This window comes from Plodia interpunctella, chromosome 19 (genome assembly GCF_027563975.2).
Source record: "Plodia interpunctella isolate USDA-ARS_2022_Savannah chromosome 19, ilPloInte3.2, whole genome shotgun sequence".
In the NCBI taxonomy this organism is placed as follows: Eukaryota; Metazoa; Arthropoda; class Insecta; order Lepidoptera; family Pyralidae; genus Plodia; species Plodia interpunctella.
This window is the reverse complement of record NC_071312.1, coordinates 7,653,080-7,679,240: the sequence shown is the minus strand read 5'-3', so window position 1 is coordinate 7,679,240 and position 26,161 is coordinate 7,653,080. Positions and strand designations below refer to the sequence as shown.

The following is a 26,161-nucleotide window of genomic DNA, read 5'->3' as shown; positions in this document are numbered from 1 at the left end:
TTGCCACAAGAATTGGTTGTCGTCAAAACGAACTTATTGGATTCGACGCGTGTGAAAAAATCATGCCGGTGCTATTAACCATTGAGGAGTTCTCTCATTGTGAGCTGATCCTGGGTGCACCGTCAGGTCATACTTATATAATTATAATGTAGCGTCGTGAAAAATTTCAACTCTATATAAGGTAAAGGCACCTAATTCCGAGGTATTTTCGTCCAAAGTTAGATGATCGTCGCAATTTAAGTATTTAATGTACCTTTTTGTAGAATTGGCCACTTTTATCAGCAGTGACATTTATCTTAGTTTTAAAATATACTTAAAGTTTGACAAAAAACAAATTGTATAAATGTAAAATTATATAAAAACGTAAATGAGTCCGAGGACCCTTATTCCGATTTAAAAATCTTAATTCCGACTTATATTGATCCTAAATCCGAGTGTACAAAATATAAGGGAATGGAGGTGGTGGTGGTGATACATGATGTTCAAAAATCAAGTGTATTTATTGTCTTTGGATTTTAAATCAGTCTTATTCTCTTTGTTACATGATTATTAAAACGGCATCGCAGTATGTACTTTATTTACAAATGTATATTTTTTGTTTTATTTAGTTATACATTTACTTTCTAGTAATGAACAATATGAAAATTAAAAATCTAAAACTAAAAACAGATTATACTGAAAACAACGCAAAACATAATTATTTAAACTATATTTTGGACGGGATACTTATAATTTCGTATAAGTACAATCAAAAATATTATGACCTAAAAATTAAACTATTTCTTATAAATTATGAGATCAAAACAACAGCAATCAAAAGCAAGCAAAAATGTAGGTAACATAACAGTTGCTATGATTTAGAAATTGGTAATAGGAACATAATCAAAAATGGCTAATCATATAATCCCCTAAAGACCAGTAAACAATATTTATTTCTTCAGATTTGGAGAGTATCGTTTTTCTGCCGGCAACGTCACCGCAATATGTTTTATCACGTTTATCTCTCAATGTAGTTTCTGGAATATTATATTGTCGAGAAACTTTATAAACGCTACTGCCATTATTAATTGCCATGATAGCATATTGAACGTCTTCTTTTGTGTATTTTTTTCTTGGGTTCATTATTCTAGAACAAAACAGTAAATTGTAAGTGATTGTAATTGTGCGTAAGTAAGTCTGAGTATATCGAATAATCAAACTTAGGTATTTTAAATGTTTCAAAGCTATTATACTTAATAACTGAAACTATATAATAAGTGCTTTACAAACTGCATGAGAAAATGAACACCCTGTATTTTGCTGTATCAATACCACAGAATTAGGTATTCATATAACCTTTTTCCGTCTTAAATGCATCGGAATTGCGTTTTCTAACTCTCAAACATGTTTTTTATTCCGAGTGATAAAAAATAACATATTTGTCAATATACTGTAAGTAAATTAAACCTAAATTGCTATATCTTTCGAAACATATAGAAAACATAGCCAGGTTTAATCAGAACATATCAATAACTAAATTTTTTCGACTTTATTTTTCCATACAATAAATCAATAAAGTACATGAATGGATATTGTTTGACCTAATATAACTAATAAATGCGACTCTAAAATATACCTCGGAATTACATTTTTACGTGTATTGGTTATTCAAGTGATCAGTACTAAAACACTAAATTCCTAATCATAATAATTCATTAAGTTTTTGTAAAAAAATTAACCTGTATGAAATTGCATTTCCGTGGTATACATCGGCATTTAGGAACCAATTCAAATATTTGGAACCTAATGCCGCGATATTTTAAAATATTATTTTCTCCTCAACTTCAGAAGAAAATACTCCAATGTTAAGGGTATTCGATAAAAAACATAACCCTTTACATGTTTCATATTAAACAAATACTCATTAGTATAAAACTCACGTAAAAAACACTATTTAAAAAATCGTATAACTCACGTGAATTAGGTCCGAAATGTAGGAGCGAGCTTCCGAGTTAGCTGCTAGCGTCTAACAGATCGTTTATTTTGAATTGTACACACACTAAAACAATCCTTTGCTCATATAAACATGATAAAATAAATTATTTACCATATAACATATTTTGCCGACAAAAATAACTTGTAAATTACTTAAAAACACTGCTTTTCTAAATACATCGGAATATGGTGCCAGTTTTGGAACCCCTCGTAATTGGGTGCCTTTACCTTAACAAATGGAAGTAAGTAGGTGAAATTTAACTTGCAAGATTTGATTACAAACAAACAAACAAACACAGTTTATGCGTGAAACTAAACAAAAGCTTGAAAATAAATAAACTGGGTTTTTAATGGGATCTCTAAAGGTTAACATAACAACATTGTCCTAGTGTTAGCAAATCAAAATGAAATAAGGAAAATACATTTATTTTGTCTATGGTTCTACGAATGAAAAGCTTTCGAGACGTGTGAATAAACAATTTACGATCGTAATATTGTTTGAGCCGATGCACTCCAAAGAGAGAGCAATGAACGTAACAGATTTATTCTTAAAATAAATTAGTTAAACCAAGTCATCCAATAGGTTATTTATTGCTAAGTATAATAATAAAAAAATAACGAGATTTAAATTCTTAGATATACCATATTGTACAACCAACGCAATTTAAAAGATCGCAAGTCGCCATTACAATTCCATACAATAAACGCACCGCTACCCATTACTCGGTCTGTACTGGCCTTTAAAGTAGACAATATAGGATCGTAATAAATATTATTCTGTCCGGTTTCTTCCTAAGCTATAGAGCGTCGGAGCCCAGGGTCTGCTTCCTTCCTTTTCTTTTCCACTTCGCATGCTTTTCGGCATTCTTAGCTGTGATAAATCATCATCAACTCAGCCACAAGAAGTCCACTGCTGGACATATAGCCCTCACCCAAAAACTTCTACAAAGACCAATTGAAAACAGCTTGCGTTCAACGTCTTATATACGGGGTTACAAGTATCGAACGCAAAACCTCTTTTCGTGATTTGATGTTTTTTTTTTCATACAAAAAAAATATAATCAAATTAGCGATTCTATACATCTTAACTCTATGTAATAGTCAAGCTGTTGCTTGACATTCTTTTCTGTAGCGGAATCGAACATAGAGTTAACGTTTTATAGAAACAACATTAAAACTAAAAAAAGGAAAATGTTTGTATTACGTTTAGACAAAAGTCGTAGAACAAAAGTTAAGCCTCTATGTACTTTATGCGCCTTTGGAAGGTTATGCGCTAGATACCAGTAATCCTGTATATATAGTAGTAAAAATTTTTGTGTTTTTTTTTAATTAGACGTTAACAGATTCGTAACATACCAATACTGGCGTGAGCTTTAAGCCCTCCTAAGTTCCTCACGCGAAACAGGCCGGACTTTTTGAAAGCGCAGTTGATTTTGAAACCGAAATCCGATTCCAGAACACACGTTGATTGCACGACGTCTGTAAAAAAATGAAAAATATATAACAAAAAAAAATGAAACTATCGAAAGAGTTGATTAGTTGATTCTGAAGTGCATATAAGTAAGATTTCTATAAATTAGATAAAAGGCAAGTATAAAAAATTTACAAGAGAAGGAATTCTTTCCTTCTCTGCATGATTATAATGAAGGAGATATAGTTTCCATACAAAGAACTCAGTTTGGAAACGTGATGAAGTTGAAAACAAAATGTTTGGGACCATATCGAGTCACAAGAAAAGTTTGAAAAGGAAGATATCGTGTGGAAAAAGTGAATATTAATTCTGAAGGACCCCAAAAGACTTCGACAGGGGGGCAGACTGTATGAAGCTGTGGCCATGAGTTTATACCGTACTTTTATTTTATTTTTACATAATAAAATGTGAAAGATGTGTAACTTGGTATTTAATTCTTAGTTCTATTTTAGATTTTTATTTTGAAAATTTAAACTTAAATTCAACATTATTATTTTGCTTGTAAAGTAGTTCTGTTATGGTTAGTCTAGGGTCAGAATGGCCGAGTTGTAGGATTTATTTTGTATAAAATATATATATATATATATATATATATATATATATATATATATATATATATATATATATATATATATATATATCAGTAAACTGAATGAGACGCATACCTACTTAAATTAGTTACAATGGAACGCATTGAAAGAGTGAGGGTGAGGAGGGGGGATAGCTGGAGGGATGACGGTTGAAAGTAAGACAGGATGTAAGATTAGTTTTGTTTTTTTGGAAAAAATAATAAAATTAATTGTGCTTATCGGCTGTTTTCTTGAAGAATCCTACATATATGAATCAAAAATATAGCAATAAGAATTAAGCGTATATGAAAATAAGTAAAATAAGTTAGGTAACTAGTTGTTCGCCGCGAACTTAGAGCTCGCGAACACAATAAATTTTTGATGAGTTTTTACAAAATCATGAATATTCCAAAAACGACTTAACCGACTTTGATGCCCCACGAACTTAAAAATCCCATTGGCATATTCTACTATACTTTTAAATTTCATCAAAATCAGACCAAGGGTTCTAAAGTTAGCGCGTTACAAACATCATACATACAAACATGCCGCAAGTCGAATTAATAAACAACTTAATTAATAAACAACTATATATTATACGAAACAATAAACACTTATTATGGTCAAGGATGATACTATCATAACATCTTCTTTATATATAAAACAATGTCGAATCACAGTGTCACCCATACTACTCCGAAACGACTTAACCGATTTTGATGACATTTTATTTTTGTATTCAGTAGGTCTGAGAATAGGTTGTATTTTATATCACCCGAGCAAAGCTGGGACGTACCGCTAGTCTTCATATAAAAAGTCAATTCTAGGTAGTCGAAGAATATTTTTTATCAATAATGATGTTAGTGATATTAAACCCTTTTTATGAATTAATTTTAAATATATCGTCTACAAAAGATTAATTCTATAGCATTTGATTGATCGATATTCCACCGATAGAATGCTAATTAACTTGTATCTCTATTATCGCCACATCACAATAGCAATTTCCTTCAAAAACCCGATAATATAATCTAATTATATATTGCAAATTTCCGTCTAATTCCAAGGCGTTGGGAAGTGATACCGGCTAGCCTAGATTTCTCCTCGTCCTTCGAAGGTAATGCTCCCACACAAAGGTAGATTTTATGCACAGATTCGTAAATAATGACAGGATGATGTAACAAGCCAGGAGTAATGACATCACTAACTCACTACAAAGTCGCTTCCCGCTGTCTGTCTATCCCTGTGGATGCATTGCTTCAAAACTACGCAACGAATTTTGATGTTTTTTTTTTAAATAGATAATGTGTTTTTAAGAAAGTTTAGTTGTATAATTTATTATGGTTTTACACGAGCGAAGTCGGGACGAACCGGTGTCTAGTAAAAACTAAACTGAAAATTTAATAAACCACTAACTTAGAAGTTGTTTGCATCGTCTCAGAAAAGAACTAATTATATTCAATTGTAATTTACGTATCCACACTAATATTATAAATGCGAAAGTAACTCTGTCTTTCTGTCTGTCTGTCTGTCTGTCTGTTACCTTTTCACGCCTAAACCATCCAACCGATTTTGCTGAAATTTGGTATGTAGATAGTTTGCATTCATGAGAAGGACATAGGCATATTATTTTTTGGAAATTCAACCCCTAAAAGGGTTAAAAGGGGAGGCAAAGTTTGTATGAGAAAACTATATTTATATTGCACATTTTTGCATGAAACTTTGAATTAATGCTTTTTAGTACAAATGATGAAACACGTATTTCAGGGTTTTTCGAAATTCACCCCCATTGGGAGTTAAAGGGGGTGGCTAAGTTTGTATGGGAAATTTAATTCTATTTAAATATTTTGCGTGACACTAAAATAATGCTCTGCAATACAAATTATGAGATACATATCTAAGCGTTTTTATGAAAATCAACACCTATTAACGGGGGTGGCACAATTTGCGTAGGAAAAATATTTAACAGTAATTTTTACCATAAGTCCATAACAATGAACCACGTACATCAGTTTATCATTAACGAAAAATACACAAAGAAATTATGATACACATAGTAGCAAAATTGGTTAAAAATAGGAAATAAGTTTTAGAAAGCGCAGCAGCGGCGGCACGGCAGGTGCACGGCGCGCGCGGGCAAGCCACGCCCGCCCGCGACTGTACGTACGCTGCAGCGAGGCGGGTGGGGAGGTCTCATCACTAACTACGCTTACACGAACGTGCAGACACGTGAGGGCAGACGTCGTTGTCGCACGTTTGGAAAATATTAAAATTATTATTTGCGCTGCGACGAACGTAACTTGCGGAATAATAAAACAATATTTAGTTGTGTATGACTAATGTATTTAATGTGCAAAATTAGATTATTAAAATTTTGATGTTTTTAAAAGCTAACATTTTATTCACTGTCGGAAAAACTTTTAGGTTAGGTGTATATTAATATAATTACGGTTTACATAAGATTTAATTTTTTTAAATGTACCTGTTTATTTCTCCTCAGAATTTTTTTGTTTATGATTTCTTTTTCTCCATAAATTATACAAAAACAATATTCAGTTTAAATTACTTCTTATTTCGCGTATGATTAATGTAATTAATTTGCATAATTAAGTAATTTCTTAAATTAAACTTTATCGAAAATTTCGGAAATAGTTTTAGGTTAGGTGTTAATAACATAGTGAAAAGGTCACATTTCTTTCTTATTAATTCAATATCATAAGTACTCTATTTTACCTTATTTTTGTTTCCAATAGCTTTGGAACTAATTAAGTTCAGTTTTGATCGATGCTATCAATTTAAATAATTAGTAATTTATTTCTCTTTTCAACTTAGTTTGTTGACAAAAGTAGTTATTAGCGAAGGTTCTCTTTATTTACCTAAATTACATAGTTAAGTATTTTTAATGTAAGTATATTAATGCAACCCGATTCCTTAAACATTTTTTTTTATTCGTATTACTTGGCAATTGTATTATTCTATAGATTTGTTGAATGTTTCTCAAACAATATTTTCAGACAATTACAGTCAATTGTTTCTAAAATTTATAGAATTTTCAAATTTTTAAATAGGAATAAGTAATTTGATTTTGTTCAACATCTATATATTTTGTGTTATCTATGTTCTTCCGATATGCCTCGCAAGCGTAAATCAGATTTAACGCGTAGCTCTTCAAGAGCTCGAGCCGCGAGAGTAGCTAGAACTCAAGAATCTGAAGAGCAGACTCAAGCAAGGCAGATTTTAGACGCCGAGCGTCACGCAGCTGCAAGGGCTACCGAGACCGTAGAACGGACTCAAGCCCGACAGCATTTAGACGCCGAGCGACATGCGTCTCTTAGAGCGTCCGAAACTCTAGAACAAGCTCAGGTCCGGCAAATCTTAGATGCGGAGCGTCACGCATCTTATAGAGCCACCGAGACCTTAGAACAAACTCAGACTCGGCAAATTTTAGATGCGGAGCGTCACGCATCTCTTAGAGCCAATGAGACCTTAGAGCAAACTCAGACTCGGCAACTTTTAGATGCCGAGCGTCACAGATCTCTTAGAGCCACTGAGACCTTAGAACAGACTCAGACCCGGCAACTGTTAGATGTCGAACGTCACGCGTTTCTTAGGGCAACCGAAACATTAGAGCAGACTCAGACCCGACAATTTTTAGACGCCGAGCGTCACGCGTCTCTTAGAGCCACTGAGACTTTAGAGCAGACTCAGGCCCGGCAACTTTCAGATGCTGAGCGTCACGCGTCACGCATAACTGCAGAGACTCACGAAGAGTCACAAAGGCGGCGAGACATTAATGCTGAACGACAAGCAGAAAGAAGACGCGCACTTACGCGTAGCACGTGGCAGGCGTTTCACGATGCCGCGTTTGATTATGATCCACTGATTGACTACGTCAACCAACGATTAGTTATAATTGGGAAAATGGATCAAAAATGTAGATATTGCGAAGCACTAAAATGGAAAGAAGAAACTCCTGGTATGTGTTGTTCTGGGGGAAAAATCTCGCTTCCATCACTTGGTGTGCCAGAAGAACCACTTAAGACTCTACTTTTGTATGACTGCGACGAATCACGCCGCTTTTTAAACAAAATAAGAAAATACAATTCGTGCTTTAGAATGACTTCATTTGGTGTTGACAGAGAAGTTGTAATGCCTGGATTTTCACCTACTTTCACTATACAAGGACAAATCTACCACAGGATTGGTTCTCTGCTTCCAGCGAGTAATGAAGAGCATAAATTTTTACAGGTTTATTTTATGGGGGACGAAGACAACGAGGCCGACCGTAGGTGTCAAAATATTCAAGGGGTTGAAAAGGAAACTGTTTTGAAAATTCAAAGAATGCTGCATGAACAAAATCGCCTTATCAACACTTTCAAAACTGCATTAGAGAGACTACCGGGGGAAGAATATAAGTTAGTGATGCATCCAGACCGTACGCCCAGTGGAGAACATGAGAGACGATATAACACGCCACTAATAAATGAAGTTGCAGCCATGGTTTTAGGTGAACAGTTTGCTACCCGCGATATAGTTGTGCACGCCCGTAATGATATATTAGCCAGAGTCCCTGATACCCATAAATTTTATGACGCTTTGCAATATCCAATTATGTTTAGCAAAGGACAGGAAGGGTATAACTTTCAAATACAACAAGTAAATCCTATATCAGGCCTCTCCTTGCCCAACAAAAAAGTTTCATGTATGGATTTTTATGCCTACAACATGATGATACGGGAAGACGATTTTAATATAATACCACGATGCAGACAACTAGCCAATCAGTTTTATGTTGATATGTACGTGAAGGTTGAAAGCGAACGATTGCGATATATATCACTAAATCAGAGTAAATTAAGGGCCGAAAATTACATCCATCTTCAAGATGCTGTAGCAAATGACGCGAATGTGAATCCCAACAATTTAGGTAGGATGACCATTCTACCCTCCTCATTTGTGAATAGTCCAAGATATTTACACGAATACACCCAGGATGCATTTGCTTATGTGCGCACACATGGTCGCCCTGATTTATTCGTTACATTCACATGTAACCCGGCTTGGCCGGAAACAGTCAACGAATTAATGCCGGGACAGAGTGCAATTGATAGACATGATATAGTTGCAAGAGTTTTTCGTTTGAAAGTTAAAAAACTAATGTCAGTTATTACCAAGGGAAAAATATATGGAGAAGTGTTGTGTTATATGTATTCCATAGAATGGCAAAAGCGTGGATTACCCCATGTCCACATATTGCTTTGGTTGAAAGACAAGTTGAGACCCAACCAAATTGACGACATTATCAGCGCCGAAATACCGGATCCAGACAGTGACAAGGTTCTTCATGATATTATTGTCAAAAATATGATTCACGGTCCATGCGGTCCTGCGAATCCACAGTGCCCTTGCATGAAAGACGGTAGATGTACTAAAAAATTTCCATTCAAATTACACTCAGAGACAGTTCACAATGAAAACGGATACCCCATGTATCGTAGACGAGCGCCAGCAGACGGAGGTCGAACGGCAACTGTAAAACTTCGAAATGGTAGTTATGCTACTGTTGATAATAGTTGGGTGGTTCCCTATTCGCCTATTTTGTCAAAAATGTTTAATGCCCACATCAATGTAGAGGTTTGCAGTTCAGTGCGTGCGATTAAATATATCTGTAAATACATAAATAAAGGCAGCGATCAAGCTATTTTCAATTTTAGAAGCACAGAGCACGCAAATCCCGTAGATGAAGTACAAACGTATCAGTCCGGTCGTTATGTCAGCAGCAACGAGGCCGTGTGGCGGCTGTTGGGATTTCCACTACATGAAAGGCATCCTACTGTTACGCACCTTGGTGTGCACTTAGAAAACGGTGAACGAGTTTATTTTACGGAAAATAATTTCCATGACCGAGTGTCAACTCCACCTAAAACCACGCTCACCGCTTTTTTTGAACTATGCGCAAGGGATGACTTTGCAAAAACTCTTCTGTATGTTGATGTGCCAAGATATTACACCTGGAATGCAACAAGAAAAGAATGGAAACGCAGAGTTCAAGGAACTTCTGTTCAGAATTGGCCCGGTGTTAAATCTGGTGATGCTCTAGGTAGAGTTTACACGATCCATGTGAGCAACATGGAATGCTATTGTTTGAGAATGCTGCTACATCATGTGCGAGGGCCTACGTGTTTCAAAGATCTCAAAAAACACAATGATCAGGAAATGTCAACATTTAGAGAAGCATGTGAGGCTAAAGGTTTATTGGAGAATGACAATCATTGGGATGAAACACTGGAAGAGGCCGTACAATGTAGATCAGCAGCCAAGGTGAGAGAGCTTTTTGCTATTTTAATAGCGACATGTGGACTGTCGAATCCTCAGCAATTGTGGGACAAGTACAGAAATGATATGTCAGACGATATATTATATAGACTGCAAGAAAATAATCCCAATGTCACATACATTGATTCTATTTATGACGAAGCCCTAACAAAGATTGAAGACCAAGTGATAACTATTACTGGTAAAGATTTATCAGATTTTGGGATGAGTAGACCACGTAGGACAGGGCAAGTTTGTAGTGATGTGTTACGCGAACTAAATTATGACCATGCTTTTTTACAACAGCAAATAACGGAGTCCGTTCCACGTTTGAACCCAGAACAAAGAAATGTCTTTAATAGTGTGGTGCAAAAAATCGAAAACGGCGTAGGTGGTTTGTTTTTTCTTGATGCTCCTGGAGGCACTGGCAAAACATTTCTTTTAAATCTCCTTCTTGCTCAAATCCGAAAAGATAAGGGAGTTGCTATTGCAGTAGCGTCCTCTGGCATTGCCGCCACACTGCTCAGTGGTGGCCGGACAGCACATTCAGTACTCAAGCTTCCTTTAAACTTAGCTCATGAAGAAATGCCAGTTTGCAATATAAGTAAAAATAGTGAGCGCGGAAGAATGTTGCAGCAATGTAAGTTGTTGGTTTGGGATGAATGTACTATGTCTCACAAGAGAGCAGTCGAAGCATTAAACCGGACAATGCAAGACATAAAAAACAACAGAAGTATTATGGGAGGGATGGTTGTTCTTTTGGCTGGTGATTTCAGACAGATTCTACCCGTGATAACTAGAGGTACACCGGCAGATGAAATAAACGCATGTTTGAAGGCCTCTACGCTATGGGCGCATGTGCAAAAATTTAGTCTGACTATAAATATGAGAGTACAACTGCACAACGATTCACAATCGGGGCTGTATGCGGCCACTCTCCTGAAAATTGGTGAAGATCGTATGGCCACAGACATTAACGGTATGATCACACTAAATCACGAATTCTGTAATATTGTTGGCAGCACTGACGATCTAAAAAACAACGTATATCCTGATCTGCGGACTAATATGGGAGACCAAGAATGGTTGTGTGAAAGGGCAATTTTAGCACCAACGAACGAAATTGCTGGACAGATTAATGAAAATATTATGTCAGAAGTGGTAGGTGACGTCGTGGAATATCTCTCTGTAGATAATGTAATGGATACAGAACACGTAACATCATACCCTGTCGAGTTTCTTAACTCTCTAGAATTATCAGGCGTGCCTTCCCATAACCTGAGGTTGAAAGTTGGTGTCCCCGTTCTATTAATGCGTAATCTTGATGCACCTCGGCTATGCAACGGCACTCGATTGCAAATTACGCACTTGGGGAAAAACATCGTTAAAGGAACAATTATGACCGGAACGGCAAAAGGAGAAAATGTTCTGATTCCACGTATTCCCATTATTCCAACAGACTTGCCGTTCCAGTTTAAAAGAGTGCAGTTCCCTTTAAAACCCGCCTTTGCAATGACTATAAATAAAAGTCAAGGGCAGACACTGAAGGTAGCAGGTGTACACTTAGAGAAAAACTGCTTTTCCCATGGGCAATTGTATGTGGCGTGTTCCCGTGTATCTAGCCCCCAAAACCTGTACATATTGTCAAAAGACGGTAAAACAAAAAACGTAGTCTATAGAAACGTATTGTAATAAAATATCGCGTCTATAAACATATATTCCTACAATATACACGTCCTTAATAAAAAATGACGCGGACGAAGTCGCGGGTAACAGCTAGTTATATAATAAAATTTACCATCACCAACATCAGTTTTAGCCATTTAGGGTCAATAAAAAAAAAAAACAAATGTGTACATAACAAATACATTTTTTTTTTAATTTCGTGATTCCATCGTTCGGCAGAACGATGATTTTGCCAAATACATTAAGGTTGCACCAGACTAGTGATTTTCAAAGTCAACGTCGACTTTTGCATTCAAGTTAATATTAATGGAGGTGAAATCGATGGCTGAGGACAGAATAAGATGGATGATGCTCCACCGACAAGAACAAAGTCTTCTCTTTTTGTTGGTGATTATTAGAATATCCAACACAATCCAAATCAACATAATATAAAACATTAATTTAAATATTGATTGATGACGATGAGATCCGAAACAATAACAGCCGGTATTTACCACGCAACGCAACTATTCTTAATAGTGTTGCCATGTTGACACAGTCTAGCCATTTAGAATTACCCAGTTGAGTAACCGCTGGAAAGTTTGAGTCTAGTCGCTATTCTGTGGGTTTGTTTGCAAGCACATTCCAAACAACCATCAGTTTTATGTTGTAGTTCCATGTCATACATTGAATTAAACCTAAATAGTTTCTACATCTCTCTTAACCTCCTTTTTGCGAAGTTTGTATGTATGCAAAGTAAGTTTGTAAGTTTGTTTGTATGTATGTATCTTTTAGATTTGAGTTTTAAGAATATTAAAATAACATACCTTTCACTAGTACTAGTCCTATATCACTTGTCACATTACATTTTTTCTGTCAAAAACCATAAACAGATTTGTTTTCAAATCAAATTTTTATTTGCCAACAATTTACAAAGGAACAACTACTTATTACATAGTAACATTTATCATTTAGTTCTAAAATTATGCGTCGTCCAGTCATCAACAGGAATTCCACCTCCGAACTAGATAGAATCTGTATCTCAGATGGTGGACGACCAGTTAGATATCAGGACAGATGCAGAAGTAACATGTGATAATAATATAATAAAATGTATGTAAAAAATTACACTTAAATATATTGACATAATACTATTCTATAATTTTTTTAAATTGTAATTCTTTCATTTAAGCCTACTTAAAATTGACGACCTCAGTAGCGCAGTGGTATAGTTCTTGCCACTGAACCGAGAGGTCCCGGGTTCGATCCCCGGTCGGATCATGATGGAAAATGATCTTTTTCTGATTGATCCGGGACTTGGATGTTTATTTATACGTATTTGTTATAAAATATAGTATCGTTGAGTTAGTATCCCGTAACACAAGTCTCGAACTTACTTTGGGGCTAGCTCAATCTGTGTGATTTGTCCTAATATATTAATTAATTCATTTATTTATTTAAAAATTAGGGATTAATCAGTAACTTTTTATACAGAGATTCCCACACTAAAGCAGACACAGTTGCTTTATTTTTCTTGTACCTCCAACATTATTGGAGCCTATTTTTACACAGTCGGTTAGAATGAAATATATGCAATGTGTTATCAATTTATCTGATGGGCCGCTCATACGTTAGTTAATTTTCGATAAATATGGGATATAGAGAGACGTTATGGCTTAAAATGGCTGTCTTAAGCAAGATCATACAGGGTACAGTCAGAATATTTAGTTGCAATGAAAGTTGTGTTGCAAAACTGAATTGCGATATAGAGTTTTACCCAATGGCGCATGACTCCATGATACTGCATAAAATACGAGTGGGAAGATTAGAAAATTATCAATTGTATCCCAGGATCTATCCTGGAATAATGTTGACATGAATAGTAATGTTTTTGTATGATTTGCCCTTCCGATATACGAAATTTCATCAAAATCCGTCCATTAAGTTTTCCGTGAAATTGTAACATACATAACATAATTTGACGACCTCGGTGGCGCAATGGTAAAGTTCTTGCCACTGAACCGAGAGGACCCGGGTTCGATCCCCGCTCGGGTCATGATGGAAAATGATATTTTTCTGATTGATTCTTGGATGTTTATCTATATATGTATTTGTTTCAAAATATAATATCGTTGAGTTAGTATCCCATAACACAAGTCTCGAACTTACTTTGGGGCTAGCTCCATCTAGGTGATTTGTCCTAATATATTTATATTTATTAATATATAATTTTCACCTCATTGTGTCGTTTGTTACCACTCTAGAATAGGACACAAATCCTAGAGGCGAGGGTACGAGGCGACTAAGGGATACAAACTTTAGCAGCTGCTGAATGATATGCAACAATAACATCCCCAGAGAGGGTTGACGTCAGGCAGATAGACAGCTGTAAAAGCATAGCCGAATCTTCAAAATTTAATGATTTATTTACGCGAACCCTGGGCTTCCGGGCGTCACAGCTTCGAATGATACCGGGAACACGTGACGATGAAAATTTATATTCATCTTATATCACATCTTATTAATTATAACTTACACGTTCATATGTAATAATAAATTATTATAATGATATTAGATGATATTATAGATACAAGGATTCTAACACGGGTACAACATAAAATAAATTTCGTGAATATAACTTTTATGGTCGTTTCCAATTAATTATTGAGAAAATGTTTTGCGGAATGAATATTAGATTATTATATTTAAGTAGCTTTTGCCCGCGGCATCTCCCGCGTAACTTTCCCACGGGAACAGTTATTTTTCCGGGATGAAACCCTATGTTCTCCATACTTCAAATTACATGTATGCAAAATTTCAAGAAGATTGGTTGAGTAGATAGAGCGTGAAGAGATATAAAACTAACATTAGTAAGGATCATCACAGAGAGAAATTATCATTATTTATTGTATAGCGTCATAAATTTGTATTGACTAAGAGAAATCGGACTTATTTTCAAATTCATGTGAGAAACAAAATCGTAAACCAGTATCAATCACAGTGTTGTCATCTCTGTCCCACAAAAGTCAAATCCGTGAATGAGCTGTCCGGTCGATGCCCAGCCGGATGTTTCGGAGAAAGGTTGCCGCGCCACTTACTGACATACAGACAGCAGAAAAAACCAAATTGATGGTCACTGTGGTGCAATCATTTATAGCAGTCGTTGTCCACCAATACTTGCTTTTGGTGAAGGAAAACGTTGTGAAGAACAGTAACTGCACTTTACTTGATGATCATTGTATTCAAATAAAAAATTCTTTATTCAATTTAGGTGATACATCACTTTTTTTTAAACTACTTAAACGAAGTCTACTGCCGACTTCCAAAGCGCAGGTGAAGAAGAAGAATGTATGAAATGTAGATGGAAATCTTCTTCTTCTGCTGATTGCCAATAAAGTTGGTGTGAGTTTCATTCCACTTATTGAACCTCAGCCAGGAGCTATATGTCTATAAATAAGGTGGCGCAGTGGTGAAGTCCTTGCGTTTGAACCATGGGGTCTTGGGTTCGATTCCCGGTCACGTCAAGATGGGAAAAGATCAATTTCAGATTTCTGGATTTTGGATATTTTTCTAGATATGCATCTGTTTTAAAATTAGTTCGATCCTCACAGAAATGGCAAACACAAATGAGAATATGTAAGAAGTCCATAGGCTGCGGTGACCGCTTTCCATCAGGTGGGTCGCATGCATGTTTGCCTACTTACTTAAAAATACAATATGAATAAGTAAAAAGAAAGAAGAACGAAGAAGAAAGAAAGAAGAAGTAAGAAACCGAACCCTGATCTCCGACATTAAACGACTATGCTATCGAAAATACGCTCAGCTGTAAGAGTATCCCAAAACACAAGAAAACTTGGTATCTTACTTTACTACGAGTATCTTAAGCTAATTTGCCCCTATTCATTAGTATAATCTAACTTTATATGCCGACAGTACAGAGTAAAAAAAATGTGCTGAGGTATTGAATCATGTTATTGACTTATGCATGTTTGTTACTTTTTCACGCAAAATCTACTGGACGAATTGTTATGAAATTTGGTACACGGATAGAATATAACCTGGAATAATACATAGGTATCTTTTATCTCGAAATTCCCACGGGATCGAAGCCCCGGGGCGAAGCTAGTAAAATATAAATTAATAAAGAAAATGTCACTGTAGAAACAACTTAAAGATATAGACGACCTCGGTGGCGCAGTGGTTAGTGATTGCCTCTGAACCGAGAGGTCCCGGGTTCGATCCCCGGTCGGGTCATAATGGAAAATGATCTTTTTCTGATTGACCCGGGTCTTGGATAGATTAGTATCCCATAACACAAGTCTCGAACTTACTTTGGGGCTAGTTCAATCTGTGTGATTTGTCCTAATATATTTATATTTATTTATAGCGTAAAACTACCAGGTCGAAACAAAGATAACAATTGAAGTCTTCAGTATTTTGAGATTTTAAGTCCACCGTTTACATGTTGTTGCAATAACAAGTCTATTTGTTAGATAAACTAAAAAACCCTCGACTTTCAATATTCATTTCGCTACAACTTTTGAACACGTGAACCGATTTTTATGAAAAATGCCTAAGAACACTCGGAATAAAATTATCTATGACACAAAAAAAAACTAAACGAAAATCGATTCATCCGTTTGGGAGCTACAATGCCACAGACAGGTACACAGACAAACACGTTAAACTTATAAGACCCCTCTTTTTGCGTCGGGGGTTAAAAATATACAATTATAAATCTCTGAAAAAAAGAGGAGAAAAGAAAACCTGATAATTAACATTGTTTTTTTTTTACCTGTCTTAAAAAGTTAACTTTGAATCCGTAGTTTGTAACGGTGGTGGTGTAATGGTTAAGACCATCTGTGGATCGAAGGATTCCAGGTCCGAATCCTACTCGTGCCACATGAGTTTGTATACCAATATGTCTCGTATATAGTAGTTTTTATAGACCTGCTTACAGTGAAGGAAAACATCGTGTGGAAACCTGCACACTGGTTGATTAACTTGTGTGTGAAATGAGAAGGCAATGGCAATTTACACCATTAATAATGCCAAGAAAGTTGTTTTGTGTGTTTAATACCACGTAATGACCACGACGCTCAGCCATGAGGAATACGACTATAAAGAAAGGTAAAAATTATGGCATTGAATTAATATTTTTGTGGTGATGCCCAATTTATCATTATTGGAAAGTTTCGCGACTTTAAAATTTTTGTTCTGACCATACAAAGACCGAAGTCTTGCTAAGTTATGTCTTTAGAATATTAATAAGTCTACAAGATGGTTGATAAAGTGAAAGAATATTTAAGCTTACATACATATAAGTATGTGTTTACGAGATCAGTCTTTCAATATGAACTAACTCAAAACACATGGGTAGATTTCGATATACCTACCATTCTTCTTCTTTTCGAATATGTTATTGCTAACACCGGTGTCGGATTTTATTCATGTCGCCTAAAGGCATCTGACATGACTTTTACGACTACCTACTGAGACTACCGATATCTAGGCGACGATTCCTCTCCTCTTACGATTTTTTTTATTTGATATTTATTTATCAACGAGAGTAGGACGTTATATGTCGAATAAAACAATTTTATCAATTAGAGAATTTTATTTGCTTCTGGCATAAATAAAAAGTGACTTTGTTACATCTTAACTACCTAATTCTAATCCTAACTAATATTATAAATGCGAAAGTAAGTTTGTTTATTTGTTACCTCTTTATATTGTATCTATTCTGGTTGAGGAGGAGTGTATACTCTTCTTGAAAATTTTCATACATCAAATACATCTCATACATACAATTTCACACATTGACGTAATTCATTTCAAAATACAAAGAAGCAGGTAGGTATAATTCATCTCGAAAAAGAAACCGTGCGATATGCACACGAGTGGAGTCGCGGGCAAAAGCCAGTTCAATAATATGGGTAGTAGTGTAATGTAATAGCACTCAAAATAATGATATTTTTCCTCGGCTAGTTAGAACTCGGTTGACAGACAGTGAAAACAATTGAATATGGCTGCGGAAAATGCGAATTTCCAAGTTCGACTACTTATACTAGACATTCGGAATAATAAGATGACCTTAGGTAGATGAAGCGGAAGCGGTGGTGGTGTAATGTTTAAGAAGCCCGCCTGTGGATCGAAAGGTCCTAGGTTCGAAACCTACTCGTGCCACATGACTTTTTATACCAATCTGACTCATTTGCAATAGTTTTCATCGACCACCACTTGCTTCCGGTGAAGGAAAACATCGTGAGGAAACCCGCACACTGGTTGATTATAAACTTGTGTGTGAAATTGAAAAGGCAATGGCAAACCACTTAATTACTAATGCCAAGAAAGTTGTTGTGTGTGTTTCATTCCACTTTATCGCTTAGAGGACCAGCAAAAAAGTCGCGAAGCCCAAAAGACACGTATACGAGCAATCCAAAATTCATATTTCAAGTAAAAATATGATAATCAAAAATTGATTATCAACTTTGATGACGATTAGATTTAACATATTATAAGCTAATTTTGTCCTACTGCTGGGCAAAAGTTGAAACTCAATGTTACCTAGAAAAAGGATATCGTCGCATCACTGCCTATACTTATTAGATATATTTATTTGGAGTTGTTATTGAAACAGTCCGCAAGGTTCTAATTTTGGCAACCAAAAAAACTTATTGGTCGTCAACAATTCTAAAATCTTTGCAATTTTAATCCATAAGATGCGGTGATTTTTTTTTTAAAGTTCATTGCACGGATCTTTGTAGCTTTTGCTGATGATAAAAAAATGGTCCTAGGTTTATAATGTCACTATTATCCGCGCCATAATGAGACAGTGTCGTTGCGGCAAATTGCTGTGAAATCATCGCATTGTGTATGACAATCAATTTGTTACAATGCTTGTAACAAATCGACAGTAAGAGTGATTGGTCGTTACAATGATTATTTTCTAAGTACAAAATGTCCATGGATTTGTTAAGAAGATTTAATAGTACGTGAACAATTGGATTTTACACTAAATAGCTTTATAGACGATGAATTTCTCATATCGACTTATATCTCATATCGAGATTTAAAAAAATATTTTTTAACCTCCGACGCATAAAAGATGGATGCTACAAGTTTGAATGTGTCTATCTGTCTGTTTGTATACGTAGCTCACGTAGCTCATCAACGTATAAACCAATGCGGTTTTTTCTATTTGATAGCTAATTTTTATGCGATCGTTCCTAGATTTGTTTGATCGAAATAGGTTCAGCCGTTCAAGTTGTAGCTAAATGAATATTGAAAGTCGGGTGTTTTCTTATTTGTCTAACAAATAAACTTGTCTTCGTGATTCATACGAATACATGTAATTCAAAGAATACGGTGGGATTTTAACGTGTCGTTTCTCCTTATAATAGGACCACCCCATTATCCTTCCGTGCTTGTCATACGACGCGATAAAGGGAAACATATCCTTGACCGCTGATAGGCAACAATAACATTCCCAGGACGTCACGATGACTTTTTTTTAAAATTCTTTATTCAGTACAATCTTCTTTTGGTTATATTCTATCCGTGTACTAATGCAAACATCTGTGCATGATTGGACAAATATTTCCACGAAAAAGTTTATCTGTAGATGTGGCAAAAGAGTCAATAAAATATCTAAAATGTTTTAAGTAATACAATAAATTCTGTATATTTTTAAAATTTTTTTAAGCAAGCAAACAGACATGCGGTCCACCTGATAGGAAGTGGACACTGCAGTTTATTGCAACAAAAGAGTTTTCACACGCTTTTGCTACTAAATGTGTATTTGTGTTATGATTTTTTTGGATATATTTATTTGCTACGGCAAATCATATCGTCATTATAGAAAAAATCATAAGGCATTATCCTCCATGTAAAAAAATTAAAAGCAAAAACTTGTTGTAGTCTTCGCGTCTCCTTCTGATAGTGCAACTCAACGGGTTACGGTTACAAGTGCAAGACTTTCGTTCTCGTCGCGAAAGTGACTTGACATCTGACCGGACCAGTAGTATTATATTATATTACGGTAATCGTTGACACTGTGTGAAGTACTCTCGCTTTTCTTGGTCGGTTACGAACTTTTATCAATGCCACAGCTCTTTTATATTAACGCGTCAATCTCTTATATCGGATTGGAACACCTGAAGAAGAGTCATATTTTTAACAGTTTGGGTATATATATATCGACCTTTCGATATCGACAAGTTTTGGAAGTTTGGTTAGTACCAATGCCCCAAGGCGCGGGAAGGGGCTTCTAAATCTATGATGCCCAATTGCTCAGTCCGGCTCCGACATATTGACGTTCATAGGCAGACAATACAGAACCATGAATTTAGTAGGTACTCCGTCGTAATACCTACTAATTCCATGTGCTGAATAACGCAGAAATTGTATGAAGGTTCCACGTACGTCAACGCATGTCAGTGTCGAAACCAAGAATATAACGGGCACGACGGCCACAAAGACAAATAAAGATATTCATATTCTTATTCATACACTATTGTATAAGAAATATATGATGTGGAGCAACGCACTGATATTTTTTTTGTATTTATAATTTTCACCACACCATTTTGTATTTTTGTCACAGCATATTTACTTCACTAGTATGACAGTGTCGAAAAATTAAAGACAATTCTACAAAATTGCTTACTCAAACATTAAAGAAAATCTCTTTTTTTATAATCGGTATATATTATTTTATCTTGTTTTATAGATACACTCGTTGTTAACACTATCGTAATACACAAATTACAAAACATAATATTTGCAATTGCAAGTATTTGTAAAACTGACAGACCCTTGCCACTTTTGGCGCCGTTTTTGTGACATGTCAAAGGGTATTTGCGTGTGGCTTTGAAATGTGATTAACATTATTTATTACAGCCGTAAAATACTTCGCAAGATTGTGGGTTCACGTCAACACATTATCTGTCAATCAACTAGTGTTTTTTTTTGCATATTTTTTAACGTTTAATTGCGAAACTCTGTGGTGAGGGTTAATGTAAATTTCATACCTACCATGTAAATGTTTTTAGTTTATTAGAAATCAATGATAATATTTTACGATTCTATTATATATATCAGGCATGAATTTATACGTTTTTCCGAGTATGTATATTTCCAAATTTTATGTAGGAGGTAATATTTCATAGAATACGTGAGACCAGTTTTCGTGATCTTATAATAGACATTCATAGAATTGAGCATAAATAAGTTTAAGAGAAAGTAGAATATCAATACACATCCATATTTATAATATTAAGTATATATTTTTCTTGTAAGTTACCTAATCTAAAAGAAACTCAGCGCTGATATTTTTTTAAGCTTATTAGTTGACCAAAAGTTTCCTTGAAACTGAAATGGCATAATTTTAAATTTGCCTGCGAAAATGTCATTTCTGGATCAATGCTTTAACTTTGATATAATATATTAATACAACACAAAATAGTAACACAAAATACACATTAATCAATAATGCTATATCATGTAAATTGTATGATACTTTCTCAATTTGTATACTGTGTTTTTTCGCATGTTGACCTAACGGACCTCCGGACCTTTTGGTTCACAACCTCTGAGCCAATGCGCCAAATAAGCCGTCAAAATTAAGAAGTCGCAGTTTTGACATGAAATATGTTATGAACTTACGGAATCAAAGGTGAGTTGGGATCTATTAGGATTTTTTAACTTAACAAGATAAAAAATCAAATGTCTATGTGTCAATGCGGCGCGTAAAGATTGTATGCAAATCAATATTGCACATATAACTATTGTATACAAGGTCAAAGGTTACCTTTACCTGTAAGGTTGTTTCATAATTATCGCACATAGATAATCTAGACAGTAAAAAGTGTAAAATATGTAAATGTACTTATAACGTTTAATGCCAGGTCCACACTAACGGCAAAAAATAGTTTGCCAAAATTTCGGTATACATTTCTGTTTTTTTGTTGTGGTAAATAAAAGCACTCATACTAATTACGCAATGTTCACGCATTCGGCATGTGTCCGAGTTCGCCGATATTGTGGAGCTGGCGTAATAAATAAAGTGTTCTAAAGTTTGGACATTTCTTGAATACGTCTTTGGGATTCAAACAATGCCATTAGCCGTGGTCATAGCTATTGTCTCCACCGACCAACTAGTCCAAAACATAGATGTAAAAATGTTTAATTCCTAACTGTACTTGTCTGTTTCAGTTTGTTAAAATCTGATTACTCACTATACGAGATTACACGGAGCTTAAGCGTAGGCCCAAATTGATAAATTAAAAGAAAATCAAATTCAAAATTCTTTATTCAATTTAGGACGATATACATCACATATTGACGTCAAAAATTACTTAAACTAAGACTACTGCCGACTTCCAAAGCGCAAGTGAGGAAGAAGAGGCGCATTTATATTTTTGACGGCATATATTTTTTATCTCCATGGAATCCTATATTTATGAATTGTCCCAGTAGTGGTTCACGTGAAACAACTGTATAAACATTCAGAGAGCAAGACATAATTACTGTAATAACCTCTCAACTGTGATACTATCTAACTACCGGTGTTACTTGAACACCACCAGGCGACGCATGACGAGATAACACGACCGCGCGAAGTAGACACGCAATTTGTATGACCCTGTTTGAATTTCGCGGGTCTATCCATTTTGAGATTTATAATTTGAGTTTATATTCTAGGGTGTCACCAAATATTTTCGATTTCATTTGAGCTCTAATGCCAGCTACACACTCTCGCCTCACTCAGACACACGCCGACGCGAATGAGTGTGCATTGCGTAGTAAGTATGAGTGATTTTATCTATCGCAATGAAAAACCAGCAATGTATATCGAATCCACCATAGTTTGGTAAACTGTTCGACGACATAAAAGAGTGTGGAACCTTAATAAATTTATTGCTAAGATATTGTTTTTTTTTTTTCAAGAATGTAATCAATTATTTAAAAATTTCTAACATTTGCAAAGGGCGAAGCCAGTGAACATTATTGCGGAAAAAATCACATAAATTTATTGCAAAGAAAATTTAATCATTCAATTGCATTTTTTTTTGCAAAACCTTTTACTATAGAATTATTGCTATTTTTTACTAACATACCAGCCAATTTTCCTTTAAATAAATCATATTCTCCTGCCAATTTTTTTCAGAATCATGCAATTCAATTATTTTCGCAATGCACTTAATAATTTAGTAATGATATTAGAAAAATAATGATTTAGATAACAAACTGTAATAATTCAATTCAATTTATGTTACGATAAATCATAATTTTAATGCCACATCCAATAATTTCTTTCGCCTCGGCTCATGGACACTTTCACTGTTCGTGACTCTGTGTGGAATGCCGCACAGGTGTCGTTTTCATTTCTTTATTTGGTTTAAAAATAACTTGTTTTAGATGGAAGATTTTATTGCTAATATTGATTGCTTGGAGCATTTATAGTGCTCTAATATTGATTGTGTATGTACATTCTTATTTCTAAAGAATGCTGTAAATTTTCCTTTAAAACGCGGAAATTTCGAGGGTTTTACGGTTTGTTATAAGGTTAGGTTTTACGGTTTGTTATAAGGTTAGGTTTTACGGTTTGTTTTTTATAATCTCTTCGTTTTTTAAAAAATGCTTAAAAATTTAAAATGCGGAAATGTTGATGATATTACAAAAAAAAAATGTTATCGTTTTTATTTTTTACAAATTGCTGTAAATCTTAGCTAAATCAGATTTATATGATGGAGATTTTTTTTTAATTTATGTATTCTTTTAGTCAATTATGCCTCGCGCACTGGTCAGATTTTTATAAATAATACACGCACGTATATCTGAAATAGTACTATTGTAGTTCTTTTATACGAATAAATAAATAAATATATTAGGACAAATCACACAGATTATGCTAGCCTCAAAGTAAGTTCTAGACTTGTGTTATGGGATACTAACTAAACGACACTATATTTTATAACGAATACATATATAATTAAACATCCAAGACCCGGGCCAATCAGAAAAAGATCATTTTCCATCATGACCCGACCGGGGATCGAACCGGGGACCTCTCGGTTCAGAGGCAAGAACTTTACCACTGCGCCACCGTGGTCGTCTTAATAAAAATATCCAACTCAACTCAAAAAGTTCTAAGCTCTCATAAAAAAAGCTTTCTTTAAAGCACAGTTGATGCAGTTTTCACTGTTATTTATACATTTTATTCCCCGTAGATTTATACAAAAATGACCCCGTGTAAAGCCAGGCCGGGTCGCTAGTGATAACATAAAATATATCGACCGCATCTTGGCCGCTACCCTCTGATTGACATGCAGTTTTTGCTGACGAGTGCCACTGCGCCACTGACTCGAATGCGTTTGAAATGCGAGGAAAGTAGGGTGGTAAACTACATCTGTTTATGTGGGTGACGCCCGTGTTCAACTGTAGAAAGTAATTGGTTCTAATTGACTTTCGATAGGTCAGGAAAAGGTGACTTATAGTATGCTATATAGTGATTGGGGAATAAAAGAGTTATTTATTACCTATTCGAAGGTTCATGTGGATTATATACCGCCGTTTACTAACTTAATTTAGAGTTGGTTGCACCAGTAAACTTTGACGTTAATATTAACCCGCGCGTCGCCGTTCGGTTAAATAAAATGGCGTAATTTGTGCTCTCGCAGGTTAATATGAATTTCAAAGTTTTTGAATATAATAATAATAAGAAGCTCAGTGGTCAAGAGCACTGCCCCGGATAGACAAAGGCGCGGGTTCAATTCCCGCTCGATTTCAGTTTTTTTTTTATCTCATTATTATTTTCAATAACAAGTTTAAAAGCATGTGTGACATGTATGTATGACAAATTCATTTAAACCTCTTAGTTGACTGGTGCACAGACAGGCTCTTAAAAATCTTAAAAGCATTAATTCAGGAATCTTTTTTTTTTCGATGTTTTCTTTTCAGACTCTTCATGGAAAAATAACCTCCAAGAATCAAAGGCATTATGACACCGACTACTACTTAGATGCGTATGCGCATATTATAGTCCTTTAAATACCATTATTGACTGTATGAGTTTCATCAGTGTTTCGTAAACTAATCACTTTTTTATGGTTGACATCAAACTTTTGCGTAACTTTGCTTTCCATGATAAGTGAAGAAACCTCAGCAAAGTAATTGTTTTTTTTTTTTGCTAAAACTAATATATATACTTAATTTTCAAGACATAATAAATTGGATGCAAATTATATTTCAAATGGTCTAATTGAAAATCTGAAGAAAATGAAGTTATGTCCAAAATCGGTCTTCTTGTCGAACAAGATGTAAATGTAATAGTAACTAAGAGGTTATTTTTTCTATTTGTGCCCACTAGCGGCTCGTCCCGGTTTCGCTCGGGTAAAACTATAATAAATTATCTATACTATAATATAATTATTAGGTACCACACTATCTATTTTAAAAAATTGTGTAGTTTTAAAGATCTAAAAGCTCTAATGGGGATTTAAAGATCTAATAGAGATAGACAGGCAGCGGTGTGCGACTGTGTTTTACACTATGTAGTGATAATCATCAACATTAATAAATACAATTAAATAATAGGCGTGCGGACCTCTGAATATGACCACTCCCTCCTCTCATGGATGTCGTAATAGGCGACTAAAGAACAAATAGCCCAGGAAACTGAAAGCCAACAACAGTATTCTCGAGCCGCGCAGACTGCCAGTTGTAAAAGAATCCGGGCTTCGCAGCATCACAGTTTCGAATGCAACAATAAAACAATAGTCAAAGTACTTGTACCATTTGGAATCATATTATATTATAACTTCTTAGCTCTCACCTTTCGTAACGACCGTCAAAATGTTTAAAATATGCGGAAGTATCGTCAATAATCTGAATAAGGTTCGGTGAAAGAGGAACGGTATCAGCGAAAGTAAGCAGAACCGGTAACTTTAACTAGTGCGCCGACGCTACTTGGCGATAATAACATGATATTACTGGTTTTATTAAGGTGAGGGAAAAAAAAACATTTTGTTTCGTCAAAAAATGAATTATATCTAAAAAACTCTATCAGCTTTTCGTTGTATTGCAAGATTGCATGAAGTAAAACTTTTTATACAATATTCTGGTAAAATCTAGGTTTGTACAGTTTTTGTCTTAAAAATATACA

At 35.0% G+C, this 26,161-nt stretch overlaps 2 protein-coding genes across 3 annotated transcripts in view; one reads left to right on the top strand and one right to left on the bottom strand.

The window, feature by feature from the left end:
• Nucleotides 1-26,161, bottom strand: part of mtg (mind the gap) — a 61,913-nt gene that overhangs the window by 8,031 nt on the left and 27,721 nt on the right. For both annotated transcript variants that reach the window (XM_053759604.1, XM_053759605.1), the window contains exon 2: nt 3,331-3,453. In XM_053759604.1, coding sequence (XP_053615579.1) covers nt 3,331-3,453 — 123 coding nt within the window. The remainder of the gene's footprint in view (nt 1-3,330; nt 3,454-26,161) is intronic.
• Nucleotides 7,144-25,047, top strand: LOC135309915 (uncharacterized). The gene is made up of 2 exons (XM_064436595.1): nt 7,144-11,877; nt 24,958-25,047. The coding sequence occupies exons 1-2, from the start codon at nt 7,144-7,146 to the stop codon at nt 25,045-25,047; spliced, it is 4,824 nt and encodes a 1,607-aa protein (XP_064292665.1).